Raw genomic sequence first — 18082 nt, forward strand, 5'->3', positions numbered from 1 at the left:
GAGGCTGACATCATTATTGGCCATCAATAGGTCCTAATTGGAACAGCCTCCTTGGTGAGTTCCCAGATCCTCCTGCTCGCACATATTAACGTCCTAAACCGGGTCATGGGAGGCAGGGGTTTATGGGACAGCCAACGAAAGAGTGGTTGAGTCGCGTAATACGATTCAGACCGCAGCGTGTGACTGTCCCATAACCCTAACCCAGTCCAGGGCGTTGGAATTGTGCGAAATAGTGAAAGAGGGGATATCGTTATCCAGCTAGGTACCACTATTCTGACTGACCAGCCGAGCAGATTACCTAATCGATTTTCTGGGTAGCAGGCGTTGAGAGTAAAGTCATTTCCAAACACTGCACCACCAAAGAGTTGGTTTCATTAGTTGCCTGCACATTTATGAACTTCGCTGTGTAAGGGTGACATATAATCGTCAGCTTCTTGCTCGACGATCGGGTTGGTCAATTAGATCTGCACAGGTATGCAAGTTTCATACGTCATTCGCCCTTGGTTTCTGGGGTATCGGTACTCCGAGAAACCTGGGGAGACTGCAGGACTTAAACTTCTCCCCTTCCTTGCATGTCCCTCACATGATCCTACGGCAGGAAAAACCACATGCCACGTTGTCTTCAGTTCCCATGTTGTCTGATGCGTACTGATGTGTAAATTAATCAGCAGTATTCACCTGCGAACACGCAGGTGTTTCGCTTTCACGGCTGCCCTCTGGTACGGCATCTCAACAGTTGAAATGACTAATTCCGTATTCTACGAAGACGACTTCATTCTATGCCGGATTAAACTATTTTTGGCCGTTGGGGTAGGTTAGCGGCATCCACCACGAACCTTGTACCGTTATTTCATCACATCCCTCCTGCGAGAATTCAGATCGAGATCTGTAGCTAGGAGGCGGCGACTTGAGCGTCCGTCTGCGCGGCAGGTTTGACCTCCCGTTAATACCAACTCGAACACTCTCGCAGCGCGACTGCTTTTGCGCTCTTGTCGCTGACAACACATCATCAGCACCTACCTACTAACACTGCGGGTGATCGCGCTGACTTAGCCGGTTAGTTGGACGACTGAAGTCACTTCGAACAGATAGTCAACAAACGTGCTGCGTGGCATCAAGGAGTCTGGGCATATCAGAAGAGTTTTCAAGCTTGTTGCGTCACCACCTAAGTTCGACACACTCGACACTTGCCAATTGTCATCTCCCGCATGACAATCTACGGTGTCTTCTGATACTGTCAGACCTAGGTCCTACGGAACAAGACAGAAGTGCAGAGATCACTGTCGGCTTGCTCCAGCCAGGAACTTCCACGCCACCCATTGATCTAACTGAGGCAGCCTATACACTACTTCTGGCCTTTCACTCTTCTGGTTTTCTAATATACCATCAACCATCATATCACCTTGGCTCTCTTGGATACCCCAGAACTCCCATCGTCTGTCATCCCGCCCACCAGCTCGTCATTGCAAGGCTCAAACAACCTTCGTGGCGGCCGTATACTACTCCAGTCCACCACTCAGCCCATCGGAACATGGAAGATCGGGAACCGAACAGCCGCGACGTATCCCCCCCGGGACCCGGTAGGTGTCCCGGCAAGGAGTTTGCCCACGGCTCGTGGTGCGCGGTGTATCTCACTCCTGCTTCTTCCACTCCTCCTCATCGTCCTTCTCCTGCTACTCCTCCTCCGGTGGCTAATAGCGCCGCACGCCATCCCCCTGAAGCTTCTGGAAGCCGAGATACGACCAACGTCGACAGGCATCATCCGGCACTGAGTAACCACCCCGGCGGCGACGAAAAACAACAACACAAACCCGAAGGCCTGCCTTCGGAGGCAGCAAAAAGACCACAAACATCAACAGCCGCTGGCCAAACGAACATGCCGGGCGGCGGCGGCGCCCGTGGCAACCGACTCCACTGGACCCCAACGTGGCAGGAGCACGCGAAGGACAACAACAACAGGAGCCAGGCCGACCTTTTCCTCAACAGCAACAGGAGAAACATCACCCTCCTCGCCCAGCAGCTCGAGCAACAAGACGAGCAGTGGGACGACGAGGAAAAAGAACGCGCGCGCAGCAGGGAGAGGGGTGGTAGGCGCAGGAAACGCTTCAGCGACATCCTCACCTTTTTCCGCTCCACGCTACACTTACCCAGTCGCAGTCGCAGTCGAAGCAAGAGCAAGCACGGCGGCGGCGGCGGCGATGGCGGCAACAGGATCCGCAGCAGAGCGCCGTCGGCGGGGCCGCCGTCGGCGGGATCGTGCAGGAGATATGATGATGATGATGGTGGTGGTGATGGTGACCTTCACCCAGTACTAAAACCTGCTAGTGCTGCTGGTGGTGGCACTGCTGGCGGTGGTCCTGCTGCTGACCCTGTTGCCTTGGATCCTATTGCTGTTGGTCCTACTGGTGCTGATGGTGCCGCCGGTCACTATAACGCTGAGGCCAAAGAGAATGATGGCAACAACAGGCCCATCACTCCCATCCCCGACCTCCGCGAAACAGATCGCTGGTCTTGGGAAGAAGGACGCGAGCGGGGCGGCTCCAGCGGCGACGGAGACCAAGGCACAACGGGCAGCATCCTCTCCTTCAACGCAGACAAGTACCGAACGCAGTGGCCGTCGCCGCCGCGCCCGTCTCCCGGCTCCCTCCTCGCCGTCCTCAACAAGGGAAGCAGATCGGAGCAGCAGCAGCAGCACCGAGGCGGCGGTGCATCGGCCGCGCGAAATACCAACAACAACACCAATGCCAATGCGGCCCCTTCCAACGACGCCGATGACGCCGAGCGCGACGGGGGTGAGGGAATCATTAGCGTCGGGCGGCGCCGCTCCCCTCGTCGTGGCCGCTCGCGGTATCGCGGCGGAGAGAGCGGCGATGACGATGACGATGACGACGACGACGACGAGAAGGGGGCCGCGCTGTTGCGGCGGCTCACCGAGGAACTACTGCGAGACTGCGAGCGCAAGCGCAGGCGCAAGGGGGAGAAGAAGAAGAAGAAGGCGGAGGCGGAGGCGGAGGCAGAGGCCATGGAGCAGCTGCGCCAGCAGCAACAACAGCAGCAACAGCAACAGCTACTACTAATACTACAACAACAATTACTGCTACTAGAACAACAACAACAACAACAGCTGCAGAAGCAGCAATCCCGCCCTGATGAGTGTCATCAACCGCCCAAGAAGCGAGCCGATGCCGACCACGAACCCGGCGAGTGGACCGGCGCAGGCCTCGAGGAGGCCCTCATAGGACCGTCCTCCACGAGCGGGCTGATGAACAGGTCTGCGTCGCTTCGTCAGTCGAGGACGAGCGGCGGCGGTGACTATGATGATCAGCGCCACCGCAAAGAAGAAGACAATGGAGAGGCCCCGTCGTCGTCCAGTAAGTCAGTGGCGAAGTCCCCTTCTGCAAATATCGGCGGAGATTATCAGAAAAGGCCGGGTGAACACGAACCTCGAGCATTTTCATCTCCAGGGATGGAGAGGGACCCAGAAAATGGTTATCACATGTTGCAGAATGCCGGGGCGAAGAAGCTGATACTAGAGAAAGCGGGAGACAAGATCAAGGAAGTGTTTTTACGCGAGCCATGGCATCAGCATCAGCATCAGGAGCAACCGCACCCGCAACCGCCACAGTTAGGCGGGGATCTCCAGTATGGCCCAGAAACGGCGCCGTTGAGGAGGGTACGTGCAGCTACAGACCTGTGTGCGTCATTCGATATGTCACGCCAGGAACCTATACCGCCATCACCTCGCAAATCGTTGGACTCCCTCAGAAGAGCATTGAGCGTCAGGAGAGGGGAGGGGCAACTTGAGCAACCGATATATCTGACAAAGAGTCCATCTGATTCGATGCCGGTCAAACCACGAGCATCTATCGACTCTATCAGAGGAGCCATTGGGAGCCCCAGAAATAGGAGTTGCCTCGGACTACGAGGAGAAGTTGCCCCGAAAGAGCATATAACGCCTTCCCCCCGGATGACCGACCAAGGCTTTGACGACGGAGAGGTTCTTTCTCCCGAAGAGGAACAGCTCACAGTGCCGGTTCCACCGGAGAGAAGCAACACGCCTCACGCCAACGGGACGAATGGTAAACCGCGCCTTCCCCAAGCACTAAAAGATCTCCAGCGGCCCAGCAAAGCTCGAGAGGGTAAGATGTCCTACGGTCATCATCAAGACCTGGACCGGGTTTCAAACCCGCCTCGAATCCCCAGACCAACGCCGTCTTTGCAACGAAGTTCAAGTTCCCGGGGAGGAGGATTCAAGCAGCCACGCAACCCCCAAAGCACAGCCTACCAACCCACCGAATCATGGCGTCGCAAACACCCACCGACGGTTTGTCATCCAACCCCATCACAACCTGCGCCAGCTTCGCTCCCTAACACGGTCATATTAGAAGATAGCAAGCCCATCAAACAAGACACCACAACCACAACCAATATCAACGAAGAAGACGACGATGGACATCTCTCGACCGCCATCGAGGAGAGCAGCTACACCGACAACCCTCATTCTTCCACGAAGAACCCCGACGGCAGCAACCCCGAGCGCCGCGCCACCGTCATCTCCCTCCCCGACCACCGCCACCACCACCACCAGGAAAGCAGCCACCCCGTCTCCAAAACCACCACCGGTAACGACGACGGCGACGACGACGACGACGACAACAACAACGACAATGGCCACAACGGCATCATCGTCGTCGTCGTCGACAACCACCACGAATCTCCCGTCGCCTTGGATCTGACTTTTCCTCCTCCTCATCCTCCTCCTCCGATGAACGTCGCCAACAAAGCAACCATCGACGCCTCCGCCTCCGTCTCCGCCTCCCATCACCAATACCACCACTCCAACTCCTCCACCTACCCCGCCTACCCCGTCGGCGACGCCTGGCCGTCGCCGGCCCTCTTCAGCAGCAGCGTGCAGCCGCGGCCCCCCGTCGTCGTCGTCGTCGACGAACAGGAGGAGGAGGAGGAGCGCTCCAACGACTCGTCGTGCCGCACTACTACTATTGCCACCGCCGCTTCGTCCGGCGGCTACCACGCTGGGCACGGATGAGGGCGCGGAGTAGGCGGGGTCGGCGGCGGCTTCGTCGTCTTCCGTGTCGGTTGTTGCTGCTGCTGCTTTGGCGGCGGAGGAGGAAGAGGAGGCGGCGGCAGAAGCAGCAGAAGCAGTGGCGGTGGTGGCTGCGTGGTTTGCGAGTGTAGGAGGTGTTGCAGGTGTAGGCGGAGGAGAGTAGAGGAAGGGGGAGGGAGAAGATGCTGGGGAGTGGTGGTTGTGGGACGCAGGAGGATGTTGATGCGTTTTTGAAGCGGGAGCGTGAGGAGAGGAGGGATTCGGCGTATGGGGAGTCTGTGAAGTTGTGGGAGCGGCAGCGGCGGAAGTATGGGGGCGAGACGCTGTGATTGGCGTGGGGAAGGAGGGGGTAGTTAGAGCAGGGTGGTTGCTATTTTTCTTTCTCTCTTAAGGCGTTAGGGATATAGAGGAGAATAGGGGAGAGCTTGACGGGGTAGTGTGGAAAGTTTCTTTTGAGGGAGCGGGAGGTTTGTTCCGGATTTGGTTCTTTTGGGGCTGTTTTTGGAGTGATAGTTTCTCGTTGTGTTTTTGCAGACATGTGGAGTTCAGTCACTTACGCGGTACGTCGTATATACACTCTACACAATGGATCAATGTATGCACTAAAATTCCGTAACATCTCGTATCTCCAGAGTTTAGCGCTAACCAGTTCTATGAGGCCGAATAGAAAAGCAGCATTGAGAAGAAGATGTCCAGAACATATGTGGAAGGCAACAGCTCGCATGTGAATATCAAGACACATTACGGATGCCTTGCGTGACGGGCATGATGACGGTGATCACTTCTCACTTGTGTCAGCACGGGGTTTGTGGGCTCTTGCTCATGTTTGAGAGTTCCTCAATCTGCTTGTACGTACATTTCCAAAGGAAGAAGAGGGAAAAACCAGGCCAGAATTTTATCAAACAAGAATGAAGAGATCCGCCTCGTCCTCTGCCCAAGTTACCGCCTCTCCGCGCATGGCACCTTGTAGGTAACACTCGCTAACCATTTGGAATCTTGCTGGATCTTCCGTCTTTCTGAGGATGTGTGGAACGCGACAGCCATGAAGGATGACTATGATATCGCCAGGCTCTGCTAAAGGAGGGAACAAACAAAACTTGCCTGCCGTGCTTTTCTCAAGACACCAGTAGAAATATTCTTTAGCAACAATTCTAAGAAAACTCCTCATTTCTCTTTCTTTCCGATGAGGCCGAACTTCAGCACTAGTTACCGATATATCTTCATTCGTAAGCTTATCGTGGCTTCCACACGCTTCGAAACAGGCTCGTAGATCCTCAAAACTGAATTTCTGACCCCAGTGACCCCAGTGACCGCAGTTATAAGCATCGCTGACCAACTCTAAGAAATCTGACTTTGACAAGCAGTCTTTGTCCACATTTTGAAGCGTGCCGTACAAGTCTAGTAGGTTGTACGACCTAGTATCGACCATCGGAGACGCAATTTTGATGGTATCGACGAGTTTTCCAAAGGCGTGGACTTCCGATACGGCCCTCTTTTCACTTTTCTGGTGAGACCTTGTCGCCGATGCATTCCATCCAACAGGCCGGGCGAAATATGCGTTGAATAGCAGTGATGCAAACCCAGTATATCCGGTGAAGTCCGGAACCCAAGACGGAAGCATTTCCAGGTCTTCGGATGCAGGACTCCGCAGGCCATGACCTGCACCGATGATGTCCACAAAACCGATCTCTTCAATCAAGTAGCTAGTGAACCCAATGTAGGCCTTGACCGTGTTTTGATCATAGTTGATGTTAAAGCCAGGCGGTAGCCAAATGCCCATGTATGCAAAAATACGATCTTTGAGGTCTTTCGTAGAAAACAATGAAGCGTTGAATAAAAGCAGGCGGCAAAACTCGAAAGCTTGAGCAATGTCATCTTTGGGTTTTACAGAAATACTCCTAAGAAGTAACTGGGCGTTAATTAAGTTATCACACCGCAGATAAGCAGGGTCTACCAGGCCATCGCTGGGGATCGTTATGAGAGCAACGTCAGCAATAGATGATGATCTTAGCTTGTACGGGCCAATTACAAAAACTGGATGAGAGGATAGTGCGAACTCTTGCACAACCCAGCCCCGTGCAAACCACTTTCGCGACACAAGGTTTGAGATTATCGATATGGCGGCAGCCCGATTTCTCATCCTGAGTTTGGCGATAACAGCCCGACCTTGAGGATGATCCAGGGCATCATCGATTCTGCCGCCTACAGACTCTGTCTGCCAGGATTTCCATTCTCTGAGATACTCCATTAGTTCGATCGTGGCGCGTGTCTCCCGGTCTTCTGTCCCCAGCCAAATCAGGGTCCGAGTGGCAGAGCGGTAGACTTGGCTCATGAGTCCGACCTGCTGGCCTTTTTCCTTGTCATTGAACTGATTGATGCAGATCTGGTCGATCCAGAGGAAGCCGGTTTCGGATTCATCGACGAGAAATGGTAGCGCTTCGAAGACGCTCTTCGTGATGGACATGGCGTCTCCATTGGTCATCGGCAGCTTTTCCCATCGCGCGTCGGAGCCCCAGGCGTAAGAGACCGCTTCGAACTTGGGCGCATCGTCAAGAGAGACATCGACGAGGCTGAACAGTGGACCGTGTCTCTTCCAGCCTTTCCAGCGGGGGCCGACACCGTGATGGATCTTGAGGAGTCTGATGTGTCGGTTGGTCTCCAGTGGCTGGTATTCGTAGTAGAAATTGATGGACATGGTTGCGTTTCTTTCTCGGATGCTTGCGAGGATGAGAAGTGGGCTTGAACAGGAGGAGAGAAAGGGCGAGAGCACCGGAGCTGAGAAAAGCGGGGTTTATCAGGCTGGACGTCTGCAGTGCAGCCTGGCTTACGCGCATGGCGCAGCAGCTTGTGATGCGTACGCGCTCAGCCCAATGGCAAGTGGTGAACGGAGCGATTGGACGACAGACACGCATATCAGGCTCGAACAGGAAACACGAGCGCATTTGCGCCATCCCGAAGAATGTCAGCTGAATTCGACCGGGATGCTTTCAGGTGTTCCGTTCACCTGTCTACTTACATTGGTGTTGAAGTGTCCCGGTCCACTGGGTACTGGCCTTCCACCACACCGGTGACTTGATCTCCCTCACAGCCACCAAGCACCACCAGTAACAGACTTGGACTAATGATATTATGTAGGGATATATATAGTATTTTGTGTGTGTTTACAGCGGTGGTATCCTTCGTCTTCGCATGCCATCTTTTCTTCGTCTTTCCACAACACACGCAGCGGAACTCTTTCTACCAGCCCAAAAAAAGACTTAAACAAACATCCCCCTAACCCAAGCGGGTGGTGATACTGCTCTCCCTCCATCGCCAAAACGCACGGAAAAAGCATCGAAGAGAAGCGGGAGAGGAGAATTACGACGGGGAAGCGCGCTGAGAACCGAAAAAGAAGGGGTGAAACAAAAGCAAGTAATGCTGTTGGCAAGGAGAGAAGAAGGGGGACGAGAGGGAATACACTACTCTTTTTCTTTTCCTCACACAGACGGCGACGCATGGCTCGCGTTTTTCCCGCGCAGGAAGTCCTCCACCTGCCTCGGATCCATCTTATCCACCCGCTCATCCTCCTTCTTCTCCACCTTCTCAACACCCTCCCCCTCCTTCTTCTCACCACTCACCAGCTCCGCCGCCGCACCAGCAACCGCACCCGCCTTCTCCGCCACTGCCGCCGCCGCGCCCTTGGCTTGATCAACGTACCCAGGAGGAGCTGCTTCCTCTTTACCTGCAGAGGGCAGTGGCTGCGAGACGTCCTTGGGCGCCTGGCCGACGGTGGCCGGCTCCATGGTGACCGTCTTGTCGCCGTGGCCGTGGTCGTTGACGGCATCGTGCGGGGTGCCGGTTTTAAGCTGGTTGTGCGCGTGAGTGTCGGCCTGGGCCGCGAAGCGGGTCTCTGACGTACCAGTTCTGGTGGCGTCGTCGGCGGCGGCGGCGACACCGTTAGCCTTCACCTCCTCCCCCTCCTTCTTCTCCGACGACTCGGCTGGGGTGGTGCTGTCGCTCGGAGGCGTCTCGAGGGCGTCGGCGGCGGCGGCGGGCACGTCGGCGGGCTGCGTGTGCGTGCCCGAGGTGGTGGTGGTCTTCAGCGCGAGCGGGTCGGCCTTTTCGTCGACGGGGGTGACGCCGGCGACGGCGCTGGCGTGCATGGCCTTGAGGCTGGTGTTGGCCTGCAGCTCGGCGACGACCTGGCGGCGCGGCTTGCCGGCCTCGCTGCCGACGGCGACGGCCTGCACGGCGCCGTTGCCGGGCGACTCCTCCCACTTGACGGGCCCGGTGGGGATGGTGCTGGCGCCCTTTTGCACGCTGGCGTTCACGAACTTGAGGTGCTCGACGATCTTGGGCTCGAGCGCGGGCATGTCGCCGAACTCGAAGTCCAGCTTACCGCCGTACTTCTTGGGGATGTTCTCGACGTCGATGTACTGCTCGAGCGTCTCCTTCATGTTCTTGTCGGTGAGGATGAAGATCTTGGACACGGTGATCGGGTCGAACCAGCGCTTGATCCAGCTCCAGACGGTGGGGAAAAAGGAGGGCGCGCCGATGATCTGGGGAACGAGCACACTAACGTTAGCCAGCCGCCCCACGCGCAGTCGTCACCTAGCACCTACGAAGATCCTGTCCAGCGTCTCCGGGTAGTGGGCGGTGGCCAGGGTGCTGGCGTCCTGCATGTGGCCCTTCAGGTTCCAGAACTGCTTCAGCCCGACGTGCGAGATATCGACAATGTTATTGCTCTGCGAGATGGGCGTCTCGGGGTGGTTGCGCTCGGGGATTGCGGAGCACAGCGGCATGACGAAGCGCGTCAGGTTCTCGTACAGGGCGAACAGGCGCAGCATCTTGGTGGGGACCTTGGTGTCCGAGGCCTTGGCGGCCTGCTCCTTGTGGCTGGAGTCGTAGGCGGCCATGTTCTTGGAGTTCAGGTGGGCGACCTCGAACAGGTAGACGGGGATGCCGCGCTTGTCCCGGCGGCCGGTCCATTGGGGGTACTGCGGAGGTCAGAGGGTCAGGGGAGGCGGCACAGGTTGTGCGGAGGAGCTCACTAGTCGGCGCGTCTCCTCATACTCGGTGACATCGATGGTGTCGTACAGCTCGGCGAGGCTGTTTTCCTTGCGCCAGTCCTCGGTGTCCTTGAACTGCTTGAGGGCCTCGGGCGGCGAAAACTTGCGGGCCCTCAGGTAGCGGCTGCGCGGGGGGAAAGTCGAGGGTCAGCGAGGCGCAGCAGCGCGGGTTTGACGCGCTGCACTCACAGCATCGTCTCGTCGTCATGGCTCGCAAACTTCTTGCCATCGACCCCGGTCGGGCGGTAGTAGCCGGCATCCTTGCACAGGTCCTTGAACTTGTCAAGGGCGGCCTGCTGGTTCGCGGTAAGGTGCCCCAGATGCGCGGCGGGGTACTGGTACGAATCGACGCGCTGCAGCTCGGTGTCGTCTTTGGCCATTTCTGCGGTGTTTGGTCTGCGCAACTCTCTCTGGCGGTGTATGACGAGGAGAAGAAGCGCAGCCGGTCACCGGTGCCCGTACATAAGCAGCTCCTTCGCGGCGGCTGACGGAAGCTGGAATTCCCGCCATTCGTCCCGCCTGCGATCCGTCGGGCCCGTATGTCATCATTCAGCCCGACCGCCCGGCAACGTCGGATCGGCCGAATCCTGTCCGCCCCTCCTTGCACACCGTGACACGCAGCCAACGAGCACAAAGCACAAAGCAAATACCGGTAGGGCGACAAGGCCGCGCAGAGCCGCAGCTGCCAGATCGCTGGGCGCTGGCCCGTCCGTCGGCCGCCGCTGCCCGCCCGCGGTTTCTCCAGCCCCGGCCCGACCGACGACCACCCAGGCTGCCTAGGTCCTCCCTCGCGCCACACGGCACGGCAGCACGGCAGCCCTACTTATCACCCACCGCGCTCTCCCTCGCCGCCGATGCCGTATGAGGCGCCCGGCGGCCTGGGCCCTGCGCCCGCTGCTCCCTTCCTCCTCCAGGGCGGAGGAGGTCCGCGCCCGCCCGCCTTCCTTTCCAAACACCGCGCTCGCTGCGGAGACTGACCGCCGATCGTCATCCGCTCCACGCCCTCCTGCAATTCACACGCTCAAGGCCGCCCATCGCACGCTGTTCCTCCATCAATCACAGCCACGCCTGCTGCTGCTCGGCTAGCTCTGCCGCCCTCCTGTTTGCATTGCTTGCGAAACGGGCACCCCTCGCCCGCTGCATCAGAGCCCATGTTTCTATCATGCTCTGCAACTCCCGGTGTTGCGGGAGATGCTCCTCTGCTGCACGCCTCTGACGCCCGCTCCCGTCGAAGCGAGCCGCCGCGTCAGGCCCCTGAAACGCCGCTCGAAGAGGCAACCCGGGCGGTGCTCTGAAAAACACCATGCGCGGGATGCCTACAATACTCTCAAGTCATGAGAGATTCGGCGTTGCGCGTCATGTGGATTTCTGTGGCTTCGTCCATCTATCTGATGCTTCCACGCTCGTGTCGAGGCTTGTTCCGCTCTCCTCGTTGCTTGTCTGCCGCCGTCTCTCCTTGTCCGCTCATCAACGGTTCTCTTGGCACTCCGCGATGTGTTTCGGATCTATAGGCTCTCTCCGCCCCCCGGCCGTCCCAATATAGACACTCGGGGCCGGTGCCGGAATCTGCACGAATCGACGTTGAGCATTTGCCGAGCGTTTGATATCCGCCTGCCGGTGGAACCAGGCATAGCGCTGTTTCGTTTGCGCACCATCCTTGTGCGCGCCCTTCAAGGCCTGCAGCAATAGGGATGCTACCGAGAGGAGCAGCTACCAGATCTGATGTTCCCGACTCAGATGCAGTCCAAGGCCCGCTGTTCTAGCGTGAGCTCGCTTCTGTCATGCAAACACCTCCCATCTTAAAAGGCTCTGCTGCCGGCCAGGCTTCTTGTTTCTGTTCATCAGGATCCTCCTCTTCATCGCTCACTTTCACTCGTTCTTACTAGTGCCACGGTCACTCTTTTCCATCCCAAAGCCCTTGATTGTAGTCCGGAACTGCAATCTTCACACCACCTTCCTTTTTCAACAACCACATCAACCTCCGCAAAAATGGTCAACATGGGTGCCGTCTGCCGCGCTGCGGCCTTCTTCCTGCCTGCCCTCGTCGCCGCCCAGAGCGCGCCCGTCGGCACGCCCACCGGTTTCGCCACTGGTGTTACCGGCGGTGGCAGCGCCGTTGGTGCTGCTCCCTCGGACGTCGCTGAGCTGATCTCGTGGCTCGAGGACGACACCGCCCGCACCATTCTTGTCGACAAGGAGTTCAACTTCATCGGCACCGAGGGCACCAAGAGCGACACTGGCTGCCGCCCCGACAGCAACACCTGCCCCGGCAACGGTGGCCAGGACGCCATCAACGAGGCCAACTGGTGCAGCTCCAGCTACCCCTCGGTCGACGTCAAGTACGACCAGGCCGCCATGTCGGGCATCGCCGTCAAGAGCAACAAGTCGCTCATCGGCGTTGGCGACAAGGGTGTCCTCAAGGGCAAGGGTCTCCGCCTGACTGGCGGTGTTGAGAACGTCATCATCCAGAACATCCACATCACCGACCTGAACCCTCAGTACATCTGGGGTGGTGACGCCATCACGCTCGCTGGCTCCGACAAGGTCTGGAGTAAGTATCCACCTTTTTTGTTGTCCCATTTAGCATCCAGCCCCGAGTCAGGAACACGCTATTCCGCATTTGGCAATTTGGAACGAGCCTCGAGGCCTCCCAATGGCAGGCAGCCAGCACGAGCGTTTCATCCTAACAGTCACGTTGGACATGCTGCCACCACGGCTGAGCATTCTTCCATCTCGTGTCTGGACGGCCTCGCGGGCTAGCGTGTTTCCCTGGGCCGCGCGGCATGCCACAACAACTAGGATCAACATGCTAACCAACACTCGCAGTCGACCACAACAAGTTCTCCCTCGTCGGCCGCCAGATGATCGTCACCGGCTACGACAAGGCCGGAAAGGTGACCATCTCCAACAACGAGTTCGACGGCCAGACCGACTGGTCCGCCTCCTGCAACGGCGAGCACTACTGGACCGTCCTCGTCTACGGCGCCGACGACCAGATCACCTTCGCCAACAACTACGTGCACGACACCTCGGGCCGTGCGCCCAAGATCGGCGGCGCCGACGGCGCCGGCATCACCTTCCACGCCGTGAACAACGTCTTCCAGACCAACAAGGGCCACAACTTCGACATCGGCTCCGGCGCCGAGGTCCTGCTCGAGGGCAACGTCTTCAACGAGTGCAACCAGCCCATCACCGCCAAGAGCGCCAACGAGGGCGGCTCCATCTTCAACACCCCCTCGGGCTCCGAGTCCTCGTGCTCCAGCCAGCTCGGCCGCAACTGCGTCGCCAACAGCCTCACCAGCTCCGGCGACTTCGCCGACTACTCGGAGTCGTCCGTGCTCGAGGGCTTCAACGGCGCCACCTCCATCTGGGAGGCCGTCAGCGCCGACGAGGCCGCGACCGACGTCGTCGCCAACGCCGGCATCGGCAAGATCACCGGTGGCTCGAGCAACTCGACCGCCAAGTTCAGGCGCTTCTAAGCGGTTGGAGACGACGATGGATTGATGATTATTGGGAGAAAAGGTTGACTGAGAATGGTTGACTGAAAAGAAGATGTGGGGGCTCTTGCGATTTTTGTGCGCACGCTCCTGGCTGTACATATGGCTTTTGTTTTCTTGTATCTTCTCTGCACAGTGTTTGATGTATATTTTATTTGATCATGCTGCCTGCCACCATGCGGGTGAATGCAAAAAACATTTTGAACAACATTGTCTGTTTTTGAGTGTGAAGGTGTATTTGTTGCTTACTGATGAGGTCTCCTTCGGCCGTTTGCGACTGCCTGGCTTTACTTTGGATCGAACTTGTCGCGTGCGTTGAAGAAAAAAGCGAGATATTCTGGGCGAAGTTGCGGTATCGGCGACGGAGTGGCTAACGATTTGATGAAAACAAAGATCATTCCTTCCCCGCCTCTTGATTATTTATGGAATGCGACACTCTTCGAGATCTTCTTCACCCTCGTCTTCTTTGATTCTGGTACACGTTCTTCGCGTACAATTCGCGTACAATGCTGATTGGGCAACGAACTGCGTCATCAAGGCCCGTAATTATCCTTGAGGGTTTGATTTGACCGGACGAAATGCTTTTGGTAGCCACCAACGTTTTCAGGGTCTGCTTACCGCTGTTTGGCAAAGAAAGCACCCGTTTGTCCAGTACCTGAGTTCCGAGATCCAGTGGCGGAAGAGTGGGGTCTGTATGAGCTTGTTCCTCCTCGTATCACTTCCGTCCGTTTAGGGTACCGTGTCGGATGTTCGCACTTAAGAAGGAATGCGCAGTAGGTTTCGCACTAGCCAGGGCGGATCACTTATCAGAGAGCACTCGTTTAGGCGAACCAACTTGCAAACCCGCATCTCTCTCTTTCCCTTCTCTTCTTTTCTCTTCGTTTCTATAGGTCACCTCAGGGTTGATACGAGCCATGTTCGAAAATTACTTCTGAAGTTAAGAGGACCCTGCCTCGGCAAAAAGAGCCGAGAGTGCTGATGGAATAATGCCCCTGTCGAATTTAAACCTTTATTATGAACGCAAAATGCTTGCTATTACGAAGTCGGGTTACTGTTACTTGGTCGCCTTATTTTCCCTCGTCGTCAGTTAAGAATTGCGTCAAGTGTAGCGCGTGTAACGAACAGCATCCTTTCATGTTAAGTCCTAGAATAGAGATGGTAAGGTTGTAGAAATTATTTCTTGGTGCGTATCATGCTCACCAACGGGACGGTGACCTTTTGCTTCCACTCATTGCCCGCGCATTCAATGATTTTCACGATCCTTGGACCACGACTCGAGCACACTGAATCAAGGGTTAAGAGTGCAAAAGAGGTTCTAGTTGGGCTATTTAATCGACTGATCAGGTTACCACGGTTCAACAATCCCATTTTTTCTTGGCTGTTCGGTCGCTCGTAGAGTATAAAAGGTATGTGTATCTATCTCTCTCACGCATGCACACCACCATGAACTCGCTACAAAGGATACTCCTACGAACGACTCCCCCCTACAGCCACCTATGCACGACCATCGACGACGACGACGGGGGCGCCCCCTCAGCCTTACGGGGCTGGAAGAAGACGGCCACCAAATACGCGCTCAGCCTGAGATAGACCGTCCTCATCCCCAACATGAACAACACCCCAATGGCGCACAAGTCACACCGGCGTCCACAGCCCCACCAACTGTACCGCCTCATCTCATCTCCCCCCTTCCGCCGCTGTCACAATATGTGATACGCCCACCACCTGAGCCGGAATTCACACAAGGCATCAACAGGGTACATAGATCCCCCGTCTTCTACCCCCCCTCGTTGTCATCCTCGTCGTCGTCGTCGTCGTCATCGTGGTCGCCGCCGCCCTCCCCTTCCGACTACACCGCACCACCACCATCAACACCACCGCCCTTTCCCCCATTCTCCTCCCACCCCTGCGTCACCGGCTGCTGCCCCCCCTCCACCACCACCACCACCACCACGACCGCCACGAACTACAACCTCACCGGCCACTGCGCCGACCACGCCTACTGCGGCCCCTGCATCAACACGCTCTTCCGCATATCACTCGAGCTTCCCCCCTCCACCACCACCACCACCACCACGCCGTCCAAAGAACCAAACAGCAACAACGAACCCGGCTCCTCCCGCCCCCCCTTCCCACCCCGGTGCTGCCACCGCCCCGCCGCGCTCCCCGAACCCGTCCTGCGCCGCGTGCTGGACGACGCCGTGTACCGCGCGGTGGTGGTGCGCGCGCGGCGAGATCGCTTGGCCGAGGAGGCGGTACGCCGGAAGAAGATGTGGTGCGCGGCGGTGGATTGCGGGATGAGGGTGAGGCGGGGGGATGTCGTTGTCGTCGGTAGTGTATCTGGTTCCGCGGGGGGAACGGATGGTAGTGGTGATGGTGGTGGATACCGGGAGAGGAGGGGCGTGGGGTTGTGTCGGAAGTGCGGGGCGTGGTCGTGTACGGCGTGCAGGGCGCTGGAGAGCGAGCATGTGGAGGTGGCGGGGGAGGAGGGGGAGGGCGGAGGGAGAAGGTGTCCCCCGGTGGATGAGGGGGAGCGGCTGCTTGAGGCGCTGGCGCGGGAGAAGGGGTGGAGGAGGTGCGGCGCGTGCGGGTGGTGGGTCGAACGGAGGAGTGGGTGTCGCCATCTGACGTGCGTATTTCTTTGCTTCGATGCAACTTCTACCTTTGACGTTTGTCACTACCGCTCTCTTTTCCCGTCTTGGACTTGGAGGAGGGGGAGGGGGAAAGAGGTCTTTGTCTTTGTCGTCGTTTTGTTTTCTTGGGAAGAAGCGAAGGGCTGATGCTTCCTCCTTTTTCTGTTCTGCTACAGGTGCCTCTGCCGTCACGAGTTCTGCTACTGGTGCGGCGAGGACTACCCGTGTACCTCGTGCCGCGGAGACGAAGAAGACGCATACGGGTTCAGCCCTCCGAGGCGCGCCTTCTCCGCCGCCGACCGCACGAACGTGCGTCTCCCGACGTATTTCGCACCTCCTCTCTTGCCGCCCTATGGCGTCTGGGGACCCACGCCGTCAGTCTTTCACGGATACTTGACCGGCGCGCTCGCGTTCGGGGATCCGTTCGGCGCTGCTTCTTTCGACCCGTCCTGGACCCTGCCGCCGCCGCCGCCGCCGCCGCCGCCTCCGCCTTCGACCAACCCCTTCCGTCTGAGAAAAAGGGTGGAAAGAGATACTCCGACCAAGGACGTCGCCCTCGCCCGCTTCCTGTCCCTGGCTACCGCGAGGGGGATCAGGGTTTCTCAACCGCCGCGAACCACGGCGCCGGCTGCGCCGCCACCCGTTGTTGGCGATCCGAGGGGCGGCAATGGCGATGCTGATATGAGTCGGGATGGTACAGCCGCGCTGCAGGAGCTGCGTGAGCGGGAGAGGGAGAATGAACGGAGGGATGGCGGTTGAAGACGTGTGTGTGAAGTGGAGTCCGGCGACAGTGCGGGCGGGAGAGGAGTGTTTGGGATGTGGAAGGCATGATGCGGTTCGGCAGTGGGAGTGCAAGGAGTGCACGGTGCGGAGATGCGAAGGGTGCATGGATGAGAATGAGGAAAGATTATGGGACGGCGGTATGGAGGATTTCGTCTGGGAATTTCGTTGTGTTCGATGATACCCAAAGCATTTTCGAAGTTTTCGAAGGGCGCAATGAGCCCTTTTTCCCCCCCAGTTCGTGGGTGATTCAGCGAGACTGAAAGAACTGTAGATGTCAGCGTTGGCATTTGATGGTAAGCATTTGAATGTTTGACTAAACATAATAATTTTAATCTATTAATAGTATTTTCTTCTCCCCAGGCCTGTTCACTTGCCTCTCCCTCGTTTACCTCTTGAGGAAGGTAACTGACTTCTTACACATAGGTAAGACAATCCATGGAAAAGCCTGTTCCACAGGTATCCTGATCAGTACAGTTGAGAAGCATACGCACGTTGAGGCGTTGACCATCGACCAGCCGCGGAGTTTCCTGATTCAGCATAGCGCCGATATTGCGGTCTTGATCAAGCAGGAAAGTCCAAAGGCGGCAGCGCTGGATCATCTTGCAGCCCAGAGTGGTCTTTTCACTTTTCCCATCCTTCATTTATTTTTTTAGCCTGCAACCTGATAAGTCGGATGGTGACTATCCACATATGTCGTCACCTGGGAATCCCGGTTGCACACAAACCAAGACCGGGCTTTACAGCATTCGAGAGTTACTGTGACCACCACCGACCGTCAAGCTTATCCGTACTTTGGACGTGCTTTGCATTGCTACGCTGGATCGACCGCTGGATTGGCTCTGTTCGCACCACAATATTAGTTAAAGCAGGTACGACTCTGACGTTATGTTACTTTGAGTTACTCATCTTGGCCATAGAAATCTGAATAGGCCCACTTTCTATGCCTATTGGACACTTTAGCCGTGGAGTTATTCGATATTAACTGTGGGGAAGCATACGGAGTAGTAGTTAGAAGGTAAGCTTAAATTAGCCAGGCCTCACTATTAACCTAAGTCT

At 57.1% G+C, this 18082-nt stretch overlaps 4 protein-coding genes across 4 annotated transcripts; 2 read left to right on the plus strand and 2 right to left on the minus strand.

Annotated features, from left to right (window-relative positions):
* Window positions 1-1531: 1531 nt before the first annotated feature.
* On the plus strand, window positions 1532-5047 carry SLS55_004390 (uncharacterized protein; the record flags this gene model as incomplete). Its single annotated transcript, XM_066775848.1, has 2 exons — window positions 1532-3371; window positions 4386-5047. The coding sequence occupies 2 exons, from the start codon at window positions 1532-1534 to the stop codon at window positions 5045-5047; spliced, it is 2502 nt and encodes an 833-aa protein (XP_066633729.1).
* A 1182-nt stretch (window positions 5048-6229) lies between these two features.
* SLS55_004391 (uncharacterized protein) lies at window positions 6230-7760 on the minus strand (the record flags this gene model as incomplete). Its single annotated transcript, XM_066775849.1, has 3 exons — window positions 6230-6267; window positions 6347-6871; window positions 7232-7760. 3 exons carry the CDS (start codon window positions 7758-7760, stop codon window positions 6230-6232), a joined length of 1092 nt encoding a protein of 363 aa, XP_066633730.1.
* Window positions 7761-8541: 781 nt separating this feature from the next.
* Window positions 8542-10493, minus strand: SLS55_004392 (uncharacterized protein; the record flags this gene model as incomplete). Its single annotated transcript, XM_066775850.1, has 4 exons — window positions 8542-9603; window positions 9667-10041; window positions 10096-10237; window positions 10303-10493. 4 exons carry the CDS (start codon window positions 10491-10493, stop codon window positions 8542-8544), a joined length of 1770 nt encoding a protein of 589 aa, XP_066633731.1.
* A 1609-nt stretch (window positions 10494-12102) lies between these two features.
* SLS55_004393 (uncharacterized protein) lies at window positions 12103-13592 on the plus strand (the record flags this gene model as incomplete). Its single annotated transcript, XM_066775851.1, has 2 exons — window positions 12103-12664; window positions 12940-13592. The coding sequence occupies 2 exons, from the start codon at window positions 12103-12105 to the stop codon at window positions 13590-13592; spliced, it is 1215 nt and encodes a 404-aa protein (XP_066633732.1).
* Window positions 13593-18082: the final 4490 nt, after the last annotated feature.

This window comes from Diplodia seriata, assembly GCF_021436955.1.
Source record: "Diplodia seriata strain FDS-637 chromosome Unknown scaffold_4, whole genome shotgun sequence".
Classification (NCBI taxonomy): domain Eukaryota; kingdom Fungi; phylum Ascomycota; class Dothideomycetes; order Botryosphaeriales; family Botryosphaeriaceae; genus Diplodia; species Diplodia seriata.